Below are 21,890 nucleotides of genomic sequence, written 5' to 3'. Positions count from 1 at the left end.
AAAACCGAAAATAATCGGCCTGATGAACTCAATGTTCTGAAAGCTTTGATATGTGGCACTCACATACACACTCTGAAGCCACAAAGCCCGAACTGTATATGAAACCATGACTAATGACTGTACACACGGCTAAACTTTTGTACATTAAATACAGTTAAGACTATATTTGGACATAGTCATGCCAGAAAACTAGCGTGTGCAGAGGTGGCATATGTAAATATGTCAGCATGTCACGGAAAACAGTAGAATTTGACAATGTACAAATGAAAGCACTACTGTAGTTGCGTGTTGAAAGTACCGGATGCCTGAGAGGTTGTCGTCTACTCTTCGCACGGTCGAAAAAAACAAACATTTATGATTAAACCGTGTTGACTTTATCTGTGAGCTATTACATATTAAAGTGAATTCTCTGAGTGTGACTGTAAATAGATGTGAAATGGAATGATATTTAGTTCCAGTTCCAGTCATTTTTTAAATGCACACGCATGTGTCAAAATCTCTCCTTCTTTCTGTACCTTGTCATTTTTAAGACGATAAGAATTTTGCATATTTAAAAAAGAAGTTTCATGTAACTCCATCTTGACGTAACATATTTATTGCACTTGTTTTTTAAATTGTTCTATGATTTATTTAAAATTGTATTGGTGCTGTACATTATACTGACAGTGAAAGTAGGGCAGCTTCAGTGTAGCACGCCACTTTAGTTTAGGTACATTTATTCATTTTGAACAAATAAAAATAATGTCCAATATAAAAATACGGTACGGTAAAATGTATGACCTACGTTTATGAACATACGGCTGATAAATTTGTATTACGTCCCAAATGTATTAATCCATATTAATTAATTGTATGTCCAATTAAAGTAATACAGACATGTAATTGTGCAAGAATTAAAAAAATAATAATTCCATGTCACGTTGGCTTGTTGCTGTATTTCAGATGAAGAAATTCAATTTTAATTCCAGCAGTTTATTAGATTTCAAATATTGCAACTTTTTTTTAATTCATAGCGACATGAGTCACCTAACACATACATAATAATGTCTAATTTTAATTTATGAAAATTTATGCGTTACACTAACGCACAAAACGTGACTCAACTGCTCTTTCTGTTGCGTTGCACTGTATTTTTTTTTTTATCTTCAGAGAAAATACGTTTTTTATTTACCTTGCACTTATCTGGCTGTGCTGCAGAAATCTACAATGCAGTCATGTAGAGTCGTGACATAGATTGCAGGTCTCTGAGCAGAGGTGGAAAGTAACGAAATACATTTACTCAAGTTACTGTATTGAATACTTTTTTTGTGTATTTTTTAAGTACAATTTAAAATCAGGATTGAGTATTTTACTTGAGTACGTATTGACTCAAGTATTGTACTTAATCCTATCCGTTACTGAGGAAAAATACAAATTCAGCACAATGAAGACCTACAGGGGGAAAATATACACCAGAACCAGATTAAGGATGATGTGATTAGCACCAGCACTGGCGCGTGAACATAGAGGGTGCACGCCAAAAGTGACATAATATCCTGTGTCGCGCTGGGTGCGTGAGCTCCAAAATAGTTTTGGATTTCTGACCCCTTGTCATATTTCTACTAACCTCACACCCGACGCAAAGTAACTAAGTAACTTTTACGTAAAGTACATTTCAAATGAACTACTTTTTACTTCTACTTGAGTACATTTTTCAGATGACTACTTTTACTTCTACTTGAGTAATATTTCATCAAAGTATTGGTTCTTTTACTTGAGTACAATATTTTAGTACTTTTTCCACCTCTGTCAGAAAACCATGCATGCATCTTTCCACAGGACACGGACATTTGCCTCGGCTCACATGTGTAGAACTGGAGTCCCATAATAGAGAAGCCACATCAAAAACCGGTCGCCATGGGCAACAGAACATCAGCAGCGGCACATGAGGCTGTGTTTTGTAGTAGATCACAGAAGACGGAGCGAAAGAGCACAAAGATGAGCAGTGTCAGAGTGCATGTGCCTGTGGTTTTTGATCTTGAGACGAAAAAAAACTCAAATAAATGAAGCTTTGTGATTTAAGACACTTACCCAGAATTCAGCGACTATTCTCCCTGGGGAATGACGAACTACCGTGCATCATGTGTGAAGTGACTTCTACAGTGACATGTCTGTGTGCGTAAAGGTTTTGCAGTGTGTCAGCGTGGTTTCCTCTCTTTGCCTCACAGTCCCTCCTCTTGAACTTTCCTTTGTTAGCTCATTGATTACAGTGCTAAATGGCATTGCCTTGTCCTCCTTTTAAGCGACAAATCCTTCGTTTTATTCTGTTTTACTTTTGCTAAAAAAAACAAAAAAAGAAATCTCTACCTCTACCTTGTTTTGTGTCATGTATAATAGGAAGTACATGAAAAAACAAAACTGTATTCTCTGAAATTGTTAATCTCACATACGAGTTGAGACTACACCAAAGTGTGTGTGCGGCTGGTTACGTTTAGGGCCAAGATTTGAGTTGTGGCATTAACTGGTTATAGTTAAAGAGAGGGATAATATTAAAGCTGTATAAATGAATGGAATTCAATAGCTGTGCAAGCATGCGTGTGTTTGTGTGTGATATTGTCATGCCCTGTTGTAAATGCTTCCATCATCACTTGCTGGTCAGTACATTAGTAAACAGGTTCTTTGCGCAGACAAAAAAAAAACCACTTCAAAGACACTGATCTGTGACAGGAAGCAAACAGACAAAAGGCCAGTGGTACCAGTAAGCAGGATGAAGCTGCACTGAAACCTTGCGTTCTTGAAATAGAAAGATCTGCTCTGGTGTTTTACTGTGTCAGCGTACATATATATATATATTTATATATATATACGCACTGTAGGTGTGAAGACCTGTAAAAAAACTGATAAATGAGCTCGGTTTTTGTTGACAGTTTAACCATTAATGACCAAATAACACCTGTGACATGTTCAGTTATAGAACTGCGACAGCGTGGTTTTATCTGTGTGCTTTGAAAAAAAAAAAGACCTTTTTCAACAACAATGTAGCTGTATCTTTTGAATTTAAGTCATATTATTGTGAAACTGTGTAAGGAACGTGTAAAGAAAACCATCAACAACAACATGCTTTCAGTCACTGTAAAGAAAGTGTGTATTGAATGTGTATACAGGTAAAAGGCCAAATATGTCTTAAACCAGGGCTCTCAAACTGGCGGCCCGGGGGCCACATTCGGCCCCCCAATCGATTACATGCGGCCCCCCACTTAATATCATGTTATAATGAAAACATGGCCCTCGCCGTCTTTTAAACACAGTGTGTTGCTGGGGTGATAGAATATAATATATGTTTGTTTTTTATAACAGTAATAATAAGACATTTGATCATAATTATCCCATTATTAAATGTATCATATACAACATTCAATTACATATATAAATACACTTGTTGGGGCCTAAGCCACAAATGGCAGTGGCCGAAACGGCTCCTGGCACAAATTTTATTAATTTTAATTACAGTTGTTCACACTATTATTTATGTCATTTAAAATAAATGTCTGTTTTTGATATTAATACATTAATTTTGCATCATAAATAGTATTATTAAGTATACGTGTGATATCGTGATGCAGTATTGTGAACAGTTTTTGTTTGCTCTTGACCAATAATAGATGCGCATTGGCCCCCAGGTCATTTGAGTTTGAGACCCCTGTCCTAAACACTAATAACAGTCATTTTAATGTATTCATATAGTCTAACAGTTTCATACCCACCCAGCACCAAACAGTGGAGAGTGTTGAGCACCTAGCAGCAAAAATACAATTGTACAGTGAGTAAAAGACACGTTTTAAAAAAAACAAAAACAAATTGATTCATCAGTTTCACTCAGTAGCAGTTTGAGTTTTTTCACCTTCGTACTGCGTCAATCACTACAATCACTGTTTGCTTTAATCAGAACATTAATCACAAGTGAGTTAGTGGAAAGTGATCCAATATTGGATAAGAACGTCCTTCTCAGAAGTTATCAGACATTTCGTCTCGGTTTACGGCATTTTGTGTCGTCCTCATTACAGTTCGGTTTATGTCATTTAATTTGTGATTACTTTTTGCACACTCCAGAGATTTGCTCCTTCCTTTGCAAGGTTCGTAAATCTCTTATTGAACTCTGAGTAACACATTCTGTATTATTTTATTATCGCCAACAAGTTATTTATTTTTTTGGTCAGACCCACAAAATCACACTTATAATACAAAACTGTCCACTGTCGCCTGCACGTAAACGTTTTTTCTGAGTCCTGGAGATCAGCGTCGTAGAAAACCTCCAATTAATCAATGAACATTTTTGCAATAAAGGAACAAGAAAACCCCTCCAGAAATGCTTCATTGAGTCATAACAATAATAACAAAAAACAAAAGAATTTAGTTTAGGGAACACATTCACCATTAACTAGGTGCTTACTGACATGCATAAAAGTAGCATACTAGCCCTTTATCAGTAAGCACGCATTAACGCCTTATGTTGGAAAAATCTTAATTCATGTCGTAATAGAGGTAGAATAAGGTTATGTAGGATAAGGTGCAACACTCTATAATAAGTGCACACTATTAGCATTAGTTAAGCATTAATAAATATTGAATTTGTCATTTATAAACGCACGAATACGCATTAGTATGTAGTTTATAAACACAGTTATAAATGTTTTACTCATCCCATCAGTGTCCAAAGAGCTGCTGTACTCAAGCAGCCAATCAGCATCCACCTCCAACAAAAGACCTCTTTGATCGACTTACAAGTGACTGCTGTTGCACCTCGCTCATTTATACATTTATAACAGTGTTTATAAACGACATACTAACTAATGCTAAATTAGTTAGTTAGTTACCGCACGTGTACGTTACCGAATAACGTGTTAAAACATGCTTAATGATTACTAATTAAGAGCTAGTATGCTACATATAATATATGTAGCATACTAGCTCTTAATTGGTAATTAGTTATATTAGTAAGCACCTACTTAATAGTGATTATGTGTTCACTAATCTAAAGTGTTTTGTTTTGTTTTAAATTGTTGTTATGACTCAATTAACCATTTCTGGACGGGTTTTCTTGCTCCATTATTGCAAAAATGTTCATTGACTCATTGGTGTTTTTCTACGACGCTGATCTCCAGGACACAGAAACAGAAAAGTGTTTGGGTGCAGGCGATTTTGCACTGTTTTGTATTATAAAGTATAAAAGTTGTGATTTTGTGGGTCTGACCAAAAGAGTTCAATAAGAGATTTACGAACCTTGCAAAGGAAGGAGCAAACCTTGCGGAGTGTGCAGAAAGTAGTCACAAACTAATAACATAAACCAAACTGTAATGAGGATGACACAAAATGCCGTAAACAAAGACGAAATGTCTGATAACTTCTGGGAAGGATGTTCTTATCCAATATTGGATCACTTTCCACGAACTCACTCGTGATTAATGTTCTGATTAAAGCAAACAGTGGATTGACGCAGTACGAAGGTGAAAAAACTCAAACTGCTACTGAGTGAAACTGATGAATCAATTTGTTTTTGTTTTTTTTAAAACGTGTCTTTTACTCACTGTACAATTGTATTTTTGCAGCTAGGTGCTCAACCCTGTGTTCTCTAATCTAAAGAATTGTATGTCATTCAACTTAGTACGTAACACTTACTCAAAGTCAATTTAACAAAATAAACACGTATCTGAACATTAAAGAAAACATGCAAAACAAACTGCATGGACATGTATAAATACAGTAATGCAGCGCGCTCCACTTCTTGGACAGGCAGGTCAGTAAAGTAAGTGTTTAGCATTTAAACTTAAATGTCTTTCTCACCTTAATTGTGTCATGTTTGGTGTTAACCACGAGGTGCTTTCCTAATCGTTTGTTTTCCCTGTGATCACTCGTTTGACATGTTGATGCATTAGGAGGAGAGGTGCAACAGAGGTGTCTTGCATGTTTGTGTGCAAGGTGTGTGTGTGTGTGTGTGCGTGTGTGTGTGTGTAATTTAAGACCACAGTGAACACCTCTCTGTGAGGCATCGACTAAACCACCGGACAGTCTGACTCCTCTCAGACAAATTAGCATTAAACCAGCAGTTAAATGTCATCTAGTACAGTAAGGTCAGGAGACCTGATGCACAGGGCTTCACCTACCAGTAATATCAGTACTAGCAGCCCCCCAAAACACACACACACACACACACATGAGGAGCTATTATATACGCAGCATCAGTGCTGACTCACAGGTGTCTAACTGTTTTTTTTTTTTTTGTAGAAGCTCCCAAACACTTAGTGTAGTGACATAGATGTAAATTTTCTTTTTAATGCATCAAGCGCACAGCTTGCGCAAAAACCTCCTTGATACACCCACTTAAGCTTTTATATCTCTGCATAGTAAGGGGTTTCATATTGTTGTTTTGTTGAATGAATCAAAGTGTTGCAGAAGTGAACAACACGCACACACTCAGACTGTGATGTGATAAAAGTCTGGGGCCTTTATATACGCGTCGTCTTACATCACCTCAGCGGTGGATATGTGAGCAGCCCGACTTCAGAGGAACCGCTCTCAGGATGACTGATGTGTGCTGGATGCATCGATGTCAAACTGTCACTGTACGGCTGCAGAGTCTTTTTCACGGTAATCTGGGTAAGCAGGACTACCAGTCAGTGTTGTGGTTTGGAAGAAGTGAAGCTGAGCGGGGTGAAGGGGCTGGGGCTTGACACTTCTTTGTAATTTGTGGGTGAAAGAAGCGTGGGGGGAGGGCCTATTCACGCAAGTGACTGTCAGCAAACTGAATGTGAATGAACCTGATGTGACTGTCAGGCTAAACGGTACTTGGAAACTGTGTCAACTTTTTGGTTTTCAGAGGGTCTGAAGTTTACCGGTGCTCATCACACAGCCGATATACAGCTACAGGATATTATAAGTCATTTCACCGGAGGTGGAAAGAGTACTGAAATACTCTACTCAAGTAAAAGTACCACTATTTTTCATCAAATTTGACTTAAGAACAAGTAAAAGTACTTGTTTAAAAATGTACTCGAGTAAAAGTAAAAAAAAAAAAGTAGCTTAAAAAATGTAAAAGTAACTTTTTTTACAAGGTTCTTTCTTCGTCGTGCAGAAAGGACAGGGGGACACGCGTTTCACATTAATTGTTTTTAATTAAATAAAATAAAATATGTGCTCAGTGACGGATGTGATTTAAAACGTAGTGAAGTACAGTACTTCCCAAAAAACATACTTAAGTAAGAGTAAAATTATTAAGTACACAAAAAAACCTGCTCATTTGCAGAAACGCAGTAAATGTAATCATTACTTTCCACCTCTGCATTTCACATGCATCAACTTTAGAGGAAAATACTTGTCAGTTACTTATGCTGCTATAATAAACTGGAAATCAAATTGTGTATGCGCTAGTGTTGCTTTCATAAACAGTTTTAAACTAATGTGAGTAGAAAAGTTGTCAACTTGCACCCAATATAATAAGACAACTTTGACAAATTATGGCTTTAAAACTGGACAAGCATATATTTTGTTTGCTAAGCTTGACTGGGGTTTATGAGGTCATAATGTGTATTAGCTTATTCCTAACATATGAAATGTAATTTCATATTTGCCTTCACAGAAACAACACTGTGGCTTAGGAAGTAACTGAAACTACGCCGCGTGAACTGAAGAAGAACCTTATCTTATATTACGAGACTTTGATAAAAAAACAGATGATATCCAATCACAATCTCTGCACCGACATAAATGTATTCACTCGTGGAACAAATTGCAATCTATATTAGAATGTTTGAAGTGAACTTAAGGTTTCTTTTTCCAAAGAACTCAGAGTGAGGAGTTACGGGAGGAGGAGAACTTAGCAAAAACACATTCTCCAGTGAGTAACTGTGATAGTTTCAACCTCATGACTGTGGTTTGTACATCACAGGGTTTTATGATACAGGTAGCAGCATCATTGCCAATAGACAATCAAAAAAAAAAAAAAAAGAAATAAAGCACAGACTCAGTACTTTATGGGTCACTCGTTTTTTTTTTTTATTACACTTTTAATTAGCTTCAACCAGTTTTAATTTCTCAGATTGCTGACAAGTACAGTTACACAACAGAGGACATTTTGCCAAATCAGAATCTGTCTGCTTATTTGTGGAGCACGTCTTTGGTTAAAAGGTCTGAATGAAAATGAAGAACAGCTCTCTCAACGATTGCGATCGACGTCCCTAGAATCAATGCACGATAATTGAAATCAGACGGACGGAATCGATATCTAACACTTAGCAACCTGTGCACAAATGGAGTCATTTTGTTCTACTTGTGCTTGGTGCCACTCCTTGTCAATTAGGCAGAGGCTATAAGTCTGTCTATATTTCACATTTCTGAATATTAAAAACGTGTGTTTTTTCCTCCGCACAGACTTCTAAAATTTACACGTGTGAGTGAAAAGCAATGACCCTTAATCCAACCGAGTATTACATATAAATAAAAAATACAGGATAATTACATCCAAAACACAGCATTGTAAAAGGCAATAATGCAGCAATTAAAATCTCAATAACATTGTTTATATTTTGTTGGGAAGTAAGGGGACAGACCAACAAATGAGTTTAGAACTCGACAGAGGATGTACGTACAAATGTGATTTGAGTAACTACAGTATACACCATTCTAAGTCTGCTAAATGCTGGTAGGAAACCTTCAGTGGTTTGGGAAACACAGGCAAGCTTATTCTCATCTATGGTTTCAGTAGTATCATTACAAGATCGACTGACTTAAACTGTGAACATACAACGTTTTTCATTCACTAAGGTAAGCTGTACAAATTATACAAGAGCTATGACTCCTCTTTACCCGTCATAACGCAACTGCGACCTGCGATCCAGCCGTCCTGCCTCGCGAGAGAAAACCCGAAGATTAACGATAAATCAATCCAAAAAACTCTTACCGTCAAAGACACTTTTCCTTATATCTCAAAGCAAACTTTACAAAAGAAAAGCACAAGTTACAAGTGAACAATGTTTCCTCTGAATAGACAAACAAACGGGTTCTTTTAAAGGAATCTTACCACCAGTGTGGGGACAGGATGATCTCCATGATCTGGAACATATATCAAATAAAGCCCTGATGGAACCAAAAACAACACTCCTAAATGTGACTTTTCGGAACCATCAGATGGTTTTAAAATGGGAAAAGAAATGAAAATGACACCAATCAGACACAAAATAGGGGGAAACCCCCTTTTTACTCACCTATACAGGCTACTATGTTGACCATAAATAAACTACAGTGAGTCATTTGGTGAAGTTCTATTAATGAAGATGATTTGAACTTAAATATAGTTTTTCTTAATGGAGTGCTAATATTGAATGTTAAGCCCCAAATATGTCAAATTGGTAGATTAACAGTGTGTTTTTGCTGCTATTAAGCCTGAGTGTTTGAGAACACGCGTCGCGACGCGTCACTACTTTAGCTGTGGCCTCTTTAAACTACGCTGCCTAACTTTGAAGTCCCTCTTGTTTTCTGTCCAGTGTGAAAATGAACCGGCTGCTACATTCAGTGATGAGAAAGGGCCTCAGGATCATGAAGTCTGACCCGTGGTTGTGTTTGAACGACACTACTCCTATTAAGGTGTCCTACAGTGAACGATGCATTACTGGAAAGAAAAAAAAAAGAAATGGAATCTCGACGTCTACCTTAAATACATTCAGAAAGAAGTTACTGTGTCGTTGTCTTGTGCTGGTTTTTACAACAGTCCGTTTTCAATCAGCCATGTTAGGAAAAAATTTTCTCCCTCTCGTAACAGCACAATGTACTTTTGTTATGTATTATTCCGTTACATCAATGCAAATTAATCATAGAAATGTCTACATCTTTCGTAACGTTATTTACAGTGTCCACTCTGACATTTCCAAAAGCAATGACGGGAACAACACAAATAAATACAGCAGCATCATACACCAAGTTGTCATGCTTTTACTTAAAATAACGGACTTCGGATTATTCTGTTTTTACTGTGTGTTTTTTTGTTTTTTGCTTTTTTTTTTTAGGTAGCAGTACAAATAAAAGGAACTTATTCATTGTCTAAATTAGCTAAATGGAATATTTGGTATATTTTGCCCAAATAATCAATGATAACGAGGAAAGATCCTTTTTTTTTTTTGTACCACCAGCACAGATTATCAACTGGTGTGGTCTTTTTTTTCTTTTTTTTTTTCTAAATTAAAGTATCGCACACATTCAAAGCAAACGCCTCCTCATCCTCGCTTAATGTCCTAATATCAGAGGTATTGTCGAATGTTACAGTCACACGCGGAGGTAAGGGTAGTCTAGACAACGAGCTTGATAATTGCCCTTTTTTATCTCGCTGAGTGGGTTTCAAATGTTCAAATTACACCTTAATTTAACGAGGCCGCCTCTCACACTCGTCTACACGGATACATTAGATCAAACCCGTGGTTCAATTTGAAACAAATAGACCACTACTGAAATATAAACACTACAAAGCATTACGCACCGTTCAACTTCAGTGTCTAGTGAGGAGCAATAGGTCAAGTCATGCCAATGGGATGTTTGTTTGTTTGTTTTATTTTCTGCCTGTGATGTGAACGTCTTCACGAGTATGAAAAGTTGTGCAGCACGAAAGTAAAGAACAATCCTTTTGATTCTAACGCAGAGGATTATAAAAGTTTGCATCATATCTTATTATTCACATTCTGGTAATGATGATAATAGGTTTGCTGTTGGTCATCTACAATGGGTTCGGGATGCACCCCAAACTTATTTTTTTTAATCTTTTAACAAATCATAAATCCGTCAAAGGGAGGAGTGTACCACTGTTACAGCAGGGGGGAGGGAGGGGGGGTGGTAGAAGTGGTCAGGCATGACTTGTTGGTGGCCCCAGGATCATCAGTTCATCTGTTCAAAGAATTTGTAGGTCGGGTTTTCGTAGCCGTGGTTTTGCATTTTGGTGAGCTGCCGTTCCTCTGGCGTCAGCATGGGGTCGACCTGCTGAGAGACACACAGTGGCTCAAATTATCACACAGTAAATGACTAAATCACTGGGTTGACGACAACACACATGACCTCAGCTTTGAGAGGGCTGTAAACACACTCCCAGCAGAGGAGAGCGATATACAGTAAAAGGAGCACAATCACACACCACTTGCCCTTATGCACTAACTCTTCTGTTCGTGCAGTCATAGCCATGATGATAGCAGGAAGTGCGACAGGAGAACGAGGAGGAAACAGTGAGAGTTCCAACTTCCTACTTGTACAGTTGTATGCATTAAAGGTGCATTATGTAATAAATCTATAGCAATTGGCCATAGAATCCTCCTAATATGTCACAGAGACTCAGGAATAATGTTCATATAACAAACTGAATTCACCAACAACAACAGTACAGCCAAAATATTTGCATTAAAAAAAATATTTTTGCAGACTGCAAATCATGTTTATGTTTTGAAATCGTGTTTTGGCATGTGGTGCCACCTACCGCCGTCTACCAATCATTGCAGTCAGTAGAGTCTCAGCTGCCGAGCAACCACGGGTTGCCAGTTACGTCAAAAAACGAAACCTCAGTATTTTGAATTTGAACGTAGTAACCGTTTTTGGCCACATTCTTACATATGGCACCTTTAAACTTTTGTTTTCCCTCAAGCTGTCAATACAGCACACAAATTGGTCAAATGTATGCTGTGTGCCTGAATAAACACATTTAAAGGAGTCATATTATACCCTATTTCTCCAAATTAAACTAGTTCCCTGGTGTCCTAATGAACATGTCTGTGACGTGCTTTGGTCAAAATACCATAAGGATGAAGTAAAAGTAAAACGAAACTTAAAGGACAGGAAATGACATCAGCCACAGAGTCTACTGGGAGCTAACAGCAGTTAGCATTTGGAAAAGTGATCATTTGCAGGCTCTAGCAGGGCCATTGCCGTCATATAACATGTATCCACTGGACAGATGAATCCTCTGAGGCTGGAAGTTTGTGTAGAACTCTGTGCTGCACTGTGGAGCCAAGAATAGAACTTTTTGCGGACTTCAGACTTCAGGTACCGTTGCCCTCGCCAGCACTCTCGTGTGTTTTACGGACAAAGCGGAGCTCCGCGAAATAACAATCCCGGGAATTTAGCGCATTGTGACGTCCCAGTGAGCGCATTTTATCTCCTGTACTTAGACTGAGGAGGACCACAAAAACATGAGTGACTCATCTTTTTTCACACTTTGTCGACCGATACGGCCCCCAGAGTCCCAAATATAAGGATTTAAATGATTAAAAAGTTGATTTTGCATAATATGGGACCTTTAAAATACTAAGAAAAACAGCTTATGAATCTGAAAAAAGAAGAATGTCGTAGAAAATGTCGTCTGTTTGTAAACTGTTAATACTGCACAGTAAATCATAAAAGTCGTCCTTTTTTTTTATTCAATTCTTTCTGTTTTGCTTCCATATTATTCTGTGGTTGCCTCTTCTGCATGTATGTAAACTGTCATCTACTAGAAACAGCCATTCTTTTATCCTCTTATCTAGGGTTGAGCATAAAATATATCAGTCATGCAGGACTGGAAGATGTTTGTAGATGTGAACTTCAGCAACAAATATTCTCCACAACAAACAAACAAACAAAAAAAACACATCATAAATAACTCTCATGGGAACTTAGTGATGAATTTAAGTTACCACAATACCACAGTAGAACAGAAAAGAGGCTGTTGCACACATGCACATTCAGTGTGCAAGCAGTGAACTGACTAATAAGGTGACGCATCAGCATTGTGAAAATATGCACTGCAAAGGTCAGCCTGAAACACTGACAGACTCGATTAGTAATGACGGTAGTCTACCGATATTGTGAATTCACATTATGAGCTGTTTCTTACGCGAGCCTGAACAAGATGACGTTTGTGTCAGGCAGGCTGTTTTGCTTACCCTGTCAGGACATATGCAGTATAAGACCTTATCGCCACTTCATTCTGTAACTTATTTAACTTACAGCAGTTTTAGTTTGTAATTAAAAGTTTAAAAAATTGAGAAGCATTTACGATTTTGGAGTGTATTTCATGCGATTATTTTGCACCAGGAGGAGCGCATTCACTGTCGCAAGATGCTAGTAGTACACATTATTGTCCCTTAGTAGCCATTTTGGCTGTTATTAGTAGTACTAGTAGACATGTTGCCCTCTACTAGTAGTACTCGTAAGATCATAAATGTCTCACTAGTGCTACTAGTATACATTGTGGGTCACACTAGTAGTACTAGTAAGGTCACAAATGCGGAACTAGTGGACATTTTGGCTTTACAGTTTGACTCAAGTTTTTACGATTTTGCCGCTGATCTTGCAGGGCGAGCACGCCTGCGCATCTTTGTTTTTAACAAACACGGGGAGGAGATTAAATACATTCATGCATACTTTTTTAATTTTCCCAAAATTGATTTATCAACTTGTAATACTATTTAAGACCCCATGGACACCCTGCCTGTCTTTAAATGTGTCCACTGTGGTTTTAACACAGAGCTCCTGACAGAGAGCAGCACCTGAACACACAGGTTTTAATCCTGCATTCAGACAGAGCCACAGAGTCTTTAATGAGCTACTGGCTCTAACATCAGTGGCATAAGAACACAGGTGCGATCATGTGAAACTACTTTTGGATTTCTTAAAAAAGGCCTACAGGGGGGCTCGTACCTCAACGATGCCATGACTGATAGTTCCGTATGGCTTTCTGCGCACGAGCAGCAGACTGACTACCATCACCATAGCGATTGCCACAGCCACAACCAGCAAGCCCACCATGGCACCACGGTTAAATGTCTCCAAGGCATCAGGTTGCTATGGAGAAAGGGACATTTGCAGTGTCAGATAAGACCAACCAATGGCATAAATGGACAAATGATGACAACTCATTTTTATTTGAGTTCATGTTTGCGTTCAAAACCTTACCAGTTCATCTCTTGCGATCTCAGAAGGCTTGTTGACGACCTGCTTGAGCTCTGCAGAGGTGTTGATCTGTGCATGGCAAAAAAAACGGAAGAGTTTTATTCGGACTGTTTACTGAACAGGCGTCCGTGTCAAATTTCACCAGATAAATTCAACACCATCTTACCTTTTCCTCATATTCATAAGTAGGGCCTTTCTCAGATGTGTTATAATCAAATTCACACCCTGGAGACACGATTGATGGAGTTAAACAAGGAAACACTGCGAGCAAAATTAAAATAGCGCACAATTGTAAGGAATAAAATCATGCTTCACGAGCTTACCTTCCTTATTAGCCTGCGGTTCTGGAGAGAGTGAGAGAAAACAGGGAAATGTGTCATTTAAGAGGGAAAGACTTAAGGATGTTTGTAGGTGTGTGTATGAGCAAAGTGAGGGAGTGTACCGATGCGGGGAGGATACGGCCTGTTCTGGAAAGCTCGTTCCTCCTCCTCTTCATCATCCTTCTCCTCCTCGCTCTCCGCTGGCAGGCGCACCTCTGTCGTGTGAGTCTCAGAGAAGGAGGTGGTCATGAGCTCGCTGATGTCTCCTCGCTCTGCCTTGACCAACTCTTCTGCAGGCGGGACACGAAGAAAAAACAAAAACAAAACGGTCAATATCGATAACACGAAGCTGTCAAAATGACGTGTGACCGTTGACTTACGGATATCGTTGTGCAGTTCCTCGGCCAGAGTTGGATCCTTGTACAGCAGAGCAAGGCTCTGGTTCATCCTCTCCTCGATCACATGGAGATGTGTGTACACCTGAAAAATGTTCAAATACATGAAGCAGCGAAGAGACGGAGAGAAGCACTGACTTTTCATCGAGTCATGCATGTAAAAAAATAAGTTTTTTATAAAATAAGTCAACAAAGCCTGGCTTTAATGTGTTTTAATGAAAATAGATTTAGTGGCTGTGATCTGAGATCAGTTCTTATAAAAGTCTGCAGCATCTTCATGTCCTGTGTGCTTTACGATCAGCAGAGAGGAGCCTCACATCATGGCAAAAGCACAGATGTGTGTGTGTGTGTGAGAGTCACAAACCTGGAACTTCATCTGCTCGGCCTTCTTGGGGTCAACAGCTGCAATATGCTGGTAGTGCCTGAGTGTGTGTCTGCGGTCCTTCTGCTCTGCAGCCATGTATCGCTTCAGCGCTTGCAGAACACGCTCCGCCTGGGAAACAAGGTGAAGAAAAGCCATGCACTGAGATACAGATACTGGCTATTAGAGATAATTTGTGTTTTTGTTGTTACTCGCTTTCATTCACGTCATGTCCTTACCTGTGGGGAATCCGACTCTACTGCGGTCAAGTAGTTCTCCAGCGCAAGGCGGCGGTTGTTGTTGAGAATTACCTCAACTCTGGCAAGATGGGTCTCCACCAGCCTCTGCCTTTCTCCAGCCACCTGCTCCTCCAGTGTCTGCAGCACAGACTGGAAGTGCTGAGAGAGCAAAGAGGAAGGAGCAGATACAGGGATGATGTTGCATTTTTCAACTGGAGAATTTCAATTTTAAAAAAAATAATACAAAAAAAATAAAGTCGATGAAGCAGGATGACAAACTTACCTCATTCAGCGCCTGTCGATCTGACTTTGGCAGATTCTTTGACTGGTTGTCTGCCTCTGCCCATTCCTTCATGATCTGACAATGAGACACATAATCATCACATACATTATAAAGCTAGGGATTGGCTGCTATATGTGTATATATACATATATGTATATATATGTGTATATATGTATATTTGTGTATGTATGTATATGTATATATATGTATGTATATATATATATATGTATGTGTATATATATATATATTTATGTGTATATGTATATGTATTTTAAAGAAAAGTCTCATTGCAACTAAAATAGAGAGAGAGACCTGGCCAAGACGGTCGCATCGGTGCACTTAAAAGTTACATCGTAAAAACAGACGATAGATAAAAAACAAGCACCACAACACAAGCAAACAGGTCATTAATCAGATCTCAATTAGAGCAGCTTCATCCACCAAGAGAACACTTTCCTCTGACCTATAAAATGTATTTAAATTCACCCAGAGTGATCAGTTCCGACATATTCAAGTCCTTTTCAAAGTCGCTCCAGGGTGACAGGCTGGTGTATTTAAACATTTTTTTTTTTTTTTTTTTTTTCCCAAGCTCTGTTCTCACTCTTGGGATCGACATTTGAAGAGTACTTTGAGAACAAAGAGCATAGCCAGTTTGTTTACGAACCAAGAGTTCACAGAGATACGAGGGGAGCAGTCCAAGAATGCATTTATGTATGAAAGTTACCCAGTGTGAGTGGTGTTTAGTGTGATTGAAAGGACACGTGTGATATCTCATCAAATTCTCTAGGAGAAAATAAATGAATAATAAATATACGTAACTCCCAAAATTCTGAAACATCTTAACAAAATGGAGGACTTTAACATGAGCCATGTCTTGTCAGGAAATTGCAATGTTTTGTATCAACTTCTTTTTTTTTCTTCTTTTTTTTTTCGAGCAACAAGACTTCGCAACAACATCATTTATTTTTGTGTGCAGCATCACGGCCAAAATCAAAAAGAAAATCTACAAGCCGTACAGAAACTGTCCTGAGATACTGAGCAAAGAAAGACGTATGCATGCAAACAGTCTGATGTGCTGCATGATAAACTCTATATTTAGACAACTTCAGTGTCAGGCAAACAGTATTTTGCACGTAACTATTGAAGGTAAAAATTTAATTATACTTGAGAATAAAAAAAAGTATATGCTGTCCATGTTATTTTGGGGTGGCATGTGGAATAACATGTGCAGAGCATTGGCCCTGTCATTCTGACAATTAGTTTAGTTCTGACGGCAAAGTAACAGCGAGTGCAATAATTTATGATCCGATCTGTCAACCTGTGAAATTCACCTCATTGGTGCGCTTCATTCTGCGATCCTCTAAGTCAGTTTTGGCACGCAGGAAGTTGGCGTGTTCGGTGTCGTCCACGGGCTTCTCGAAATAAACATCAACGCCATCTGTGGGACGGGGCGTAGGCACTGGACGGGAAAGAGAGAAAAGAGAGGATGCTGCTGTCATGAAAAAGAGCCAGAGAGAACATATGTAGTGATTAAAGGTGCCATATGTAAGAATGTGGCCAAAAACGTTAAAAAATGTTACTACATTCAAATTCAAAATACCGAGGTCTTTTAGGTTTCGTTTTCTGACGTAACTGGCAACCTGTGGTTGCTCGGCAGCTGATACTCTACTGACTGCAATGATTGGTAGACGGCGGTAGGTGGCGCCACATGCCAAAACATGATTTCAAAACATAAACAGGATTTGCAGTCTGCAAAAGATTTTTTTTTAATGCAAATATTTTGGCTGTACTGTTGTTGTTGGTGAGTTCAGTTTGTTATATGAACATTATTCCTGAGTCTCTGTGACATATTAGGAGGATTTTATGGCCAGTTGCTTTAGATTTATTACATAATGAACCTTTAAATTCAAGGTCAAAAATAGCAAAAGAGAGGGAAATAACATGTACACTGTAATTGTTGGAACATGCAACAATGGAACATTTTTTGGACATTTTTTGGCCAGCTCAAAGAATTTAATCATTTTTAATTTCATGGATGGTAGGAAGACTCGCACCTGCACTCGATATAGCAGCTAAACTGGAAACTAACTAAGCTGAAATGGGGAATATTACCACCTAACATAGTGGAGGCAGACACACTTCATTTAATAAATTGATTCTCCTCTCGTTTTTGTCTAGGACAAGGACAACAGTCCAATTACAGACGCACTCAATGAAAGGTTGAGCAGAAAAAAAAAAACACACTCACAGCTGTCGTCCTTCACCGCTGATGATGAGCTGGTTGCTTTGTGGCTTTTCTCGTAGTTGAAAGAGTCGAGATAGTCTGATGTCGGGTCGGGACCTGAGTCAGTAGGGTATTCATACTCCTCTGGATCTTTCACAGCTATTGCCTCCTCTTCCTCCTCCTCATCCACGTCCTCCTCGTCGACAACCCTCTCCTGCTCCTCTTCCTCCTCCTCCTCCTCTTCTTCCATCACTTCATCATCCTCCTCTTCCATATCTGCCTCATCTACATCTGTGTCAGGAGAGGGGCTCGCGGTGGGAGCCATTACTTTGGTCCTGTGTGGTAAAAGTGGAACAATGGTTACTCTGGCGACCACTCCAGCATCTCCATGAAGGTCAAGTTGAGTAATATTAGCGTCTTACACAGAATTTAGCTTTCCACTGGTCTGTGACGTGAATGTCTGAATACCAGCAGGGACGTCTCTCTCCTCTGCGTCTCCTTTACCACCGGGGTTCCCTCGACCTGGGCAGCACACGTACTCCACGCCTCGGAAATGATTTCCACATGGCAGCAGCATCCCGTAGCTGTGAAGCTCGAGGTTGTCTGCAGTGCATTCCTGAGAGGAAAACAACAACATATACCGTGTTACAAATACACACTGACATTTAGAAGCTAGAACATAGGTGTCAAACGTATTTTCACTGAGGGCCACATCAGCATAATGGTTACCCTCAAAGGGCCAGATGTAACCGTCATACAGAATAAATATAACTAAATTTAACCAAATATAATGTAAAATAAAGGCAACTACTCCGTAACATATTGCTAAATAACTTATGTATTTATTACTTATTCAATTTCACTCTTCGCATGATGCATATACCATGATACACTGTGATCTAGTGGCAGTGCCGTCACTTTGCGGGTAATGCAATCGCTGTGCATTGTGGGAAATGTAGTTTATGGTCAACACACACCTTAAAGCAGCATAGACCTATTTTAACACTGATTTTTAAGACCCATTAATCACTCGCGGGCCGCATAAAATGACGTGACGGGCCAAATCTGGACCCCGGGCCTTGAGTTTGACACATGTGATCTAGAACATGTCTGCCATTGTTTTGTTACATGACACATGTGAGTACAGTATATGAAACCAGAGGTTTTGAAGTCCAAAATTTGGCGCCTTGACACTTTCTTGACTAATGTTGGTTAAACACTCGACTTAGACTTGAGGAAAAATAACTCAAACTCACTTGACTTATATAATATTTACATTTTCTCAAATACTGAGAATTTACTGTTTGGTTTGGAAACACAGAAAACATCGGGTGTCTGCTCTTGTGGCCTTGTGCACAAACCAGGCAACAGAGTGAAACCAACACGACTACGCAAAATTTAATTAAACACTTTGAGTCCTACAAAGGAAGATGAGACAGGAAGTCAGTTGGTTGCTATTTTAAGCCTGATATTTGAAATGTATTTCCATGGTTTAATGTAGGCCTAATGTCAGTGTGCTTTACATTTTCATTTGATTGATGTTAGTCATATACTTTTTTAATATAAACAATTCAGTTATATGGGACCATGAAGCATAGTATGAGTAATACAGTGTTTCTGTGACAGATAAATCTCTGGTAGTTCTGAGAATTTTTTTTTTTTTTTTAACATCCTTAAATGTGGAATATCTCGGGAATAATCTTCATCTTCTGTATTCATACGACTTGACTTGCTTGAGACTTGAAGGTTAAGACTTGCACTTGTGTGACTTGCAGTACTCTGTAAGAAACTGGGCTGATGTCCGTACTTTCATATTGTTTTTTGCACGGTTTATATATATATATATATATGTATATGTGTATGTGTTTATATATATATATGTATATGCACATATATACATATATGTATGTGTACTATATGTATACATGTATGTGTAAATGGATATATATTTATATGTATATGCATATATATGTGGATATATATATGTATAAATGAATATGTATATATATGTATACTGTACATATATAATATCTTTTTATGTGTACGTTTTCATTGGAATTTGGCAAAATAACTTCTCATATAACAAGATATAACAGTTTAAGTTCTATTATTTTTTTTAAACCTTTTGGAATATAAACAGTTGATGGCAAAAAGGAATGTTACATTTTGAACTTGGCTCATGTAGGCGTTACTGACATAACAATCATCACACCATGTGACGTGTCTATGATGTCTTTACATTTGCACTGGACAGTTCACTGTGAACATGGAAAGTCCACTGTGCATCAGCGGCCCTTCTGTGTACAAATGATGAACGAAGTTGCCCGTTTCCGTCACGTCTCACCTCTTTTGCGATGTTGTGCCAGTACACGTAACTCTCACAAGCGTCCATCTGCTCCTGGTGGAGGAATCGGCATCGGTCGGGAACCAACAGAGCCTCGCTCACATACTCGCCCTCTGCAAGCACGACAGAGACGAGAAGGTGAAGTCAGTGTGAGGCAGATTTTCAAATCATTTTGCAGCATATTTTGTGATAATATAACACAATAATTCAGACAGAAGCCTGCCAGTGAACCAGAATAGTTAAATGGTGACAAGATGCACAAATTAGGTCGGACAGAAAAGCATCAATGCGTTAAGTGCAAGCATTTGGAACAGACAAACTACAGTAGTAAAGTCAGAGACAAAAAGTAAAATGTGCTTTGATTATAATGAGTGTAAAATATTTATTATGAAGATAATAACTGCAGACGACTCGTTTATTTAATACAACAAGCCACAGACGACTGAAGTTCTGCTGTATATAGTTTCTTTCTGGTTAATTGGGTTTACTTGCTCTTCTTTTACATGAGGGAATGCTTTCATTCCTATAACAGGCAGTGCAGTGGAAATCAAACAAGATGGAGCCAGTTCTCTCCAACACTACGATAAAAGTGCCTCATGACTCCAGAGTGACTCACTGTTCATTACTAATACGCTGCCCCCCTCATCTTTTGTTGGGTAATATTATCCCCTAGTGGCTTGTTGCAGGCAAGACTCTTCTGCAACACTGTGGAGCTGCAGTACGCCGGTGCTTTTGTATTGAACTGAACACTCAGAGGCAGTGGGAGAGAAAACATCTACAATCATGCTTATAGTATGATGTATTTGGAGCACACTTTGAGGCAGAATCACTGTTTGTCTTTGTGTCGTATGTCATAGTTTTTATATTTGAAATGTGTTAAATTGTAATACATAGTCATAGTAAATGTGGTGATCTGTTGTTTGTTGCTCCCTGTGGTTTCATATTTAACAGACAGACAAGACTGGTACAAATATCCTCATCCAAACCAGATAAAGATGGTTTTTAAACGAGGACATTAGCGTATTTCTATTATACTGAGATTTCTCAGAAGCGTGTGTGTACTGATACGAGAAGAATGAATACAAAGTCCCTGCTCTTTATTTGAGTCTGGCTCTCTCACCATGTTTCTGCTCTGCTTCCTTTCTCAACTCATTTCACCAAACAGATGGCATGACCTTGAGCACACATAGATTTATATAGAAAAACGAGCTTCTTTTGTGTTTGGCTCAGTCACACAAGAGCATGCAGGAAATGCAATCTTGTACATGTTGTTGTAAATCTCTAATGGCAGTGTGACGTGTGCTGTTCTTACCTAGACAGCGGTACGGCAGGACAATGAACGGATGTGTCTGGCAGTGCCCCCAACCTTTCTTACACCAGGTGCGGATGGTGACAGATCTTTTTGACTCCTCTATATGGGAGATCGAAAGCGCTGGGTACATCTGGATGTACAAGCACATGCAAGAGACAACAGAGACAACAGAGACAGATAGATGGATGGACAGGACAAGAGGGGTAGAAGACGAGAGGAGCAGCATTCAGGAAAACAGTTTTATCCGAGATGGAGGTCTGGGCATTAGTTCAGGTGGCACAATGTGGCAGGATCAGGGTAAAACAGGAAGGGACCAGAGTCAGCAGGGGAGAAGACTAACAAGGGAACCAGTCAAGCAACATATCCTCAAACTGCTCATGTGTTAAAGGACTCGTATTATACCCTATTTCTATAAGTTAACCTAGTTCCCTGGTGTCCTAATGAACATGTCTGTGACATGCTTTGGTCAAAATACCATAA

The 21,890-nt window shown here is 38.8% G+C and overlaps 1 protein-coding gene across 1 annotated transcript in view; it reads right to left on the bottom strand.

Moving 5' to 3' along the window:
* Positions 1–8,058: 8,058 nt before the first annotated feature.
* The window catches only part of aplp1 (amyloid beta (A4) precursor-like protein 1), a 34,410-nt gene continuing 20,578 nt past the window's right edge, over positions 8,059–21,890 (bottom strand). The window contains exons 3-17 of the mRNA XM_083897104.1: positions 21,411–21,540; positions 20,099–20,211; positions 18,177–18,370; positions 17,779–18,089; positions 16,862–16,989; positions 15,531–15,605; positions 15,248–15,406; positions 15,012–15,140; positions 14,633–14,732; positions 14,375–14,542; positions 14,256–14,276; positions 14,099–14,157; positions 13,936–14,001; positions 13,681–13,824; positions 8,059–10,992 (exon numbers count right to left, since the gene is read on the bottom strand). Coding sequence (XP_083753230.1) covers positions 10,894–10,992; positions 13,681–13,824; positions 13,936–14,001; positions 14,099–14,157; positions 14,256–14,276; positions 14,375–14,542; positions 14,633–14,732; positions 15,012–15,140; positions 15,248–15,406; positions 15,531–15,605; positions 16,862–16,989; positions 17,779–18,089; positions 18,177–18,370; positions 20,099–20,211; positions 21,411–21,540 — 1,896 coding nt within the window. The 3' untranslated portion in view covers positions 8,059–10,893. The remainder of the gene's footprint in view (positions 10,993–13,680; positions 13,825–13,935; positions 14,002–14,098; positions 14,158–14,255; positions 14,277–14,374; positions 14,543–14,632; positions 14,733–15,011; positions 15,141–15,247; positions 15,407–15,530; positions 15,606–16,861; positions 16,990–17,778; positions 18,090–18,176; positions 18,371–20,098; positions 20,212–21,410; positions 21,541–21,890) is intronic.

This window comes from Microchirus variegatus (assembly GCF_963457635.1).
Source record: "Microchirus variegatus genome assembly, chromosome: 1".
Classification (NCBI taxonomy): domain Eukaryota; kingdom Metazoa; phylum Chordata; class Actinopteri; order Pleuronectiformes; family Soleidae; genus Microchirus; species Microchirus variegatus.
The sequence above is the reverse complement of the archived record's forward strand: the minus strand, read 5'-3'. Positions and strand labels throughout refer to the sequence as shown.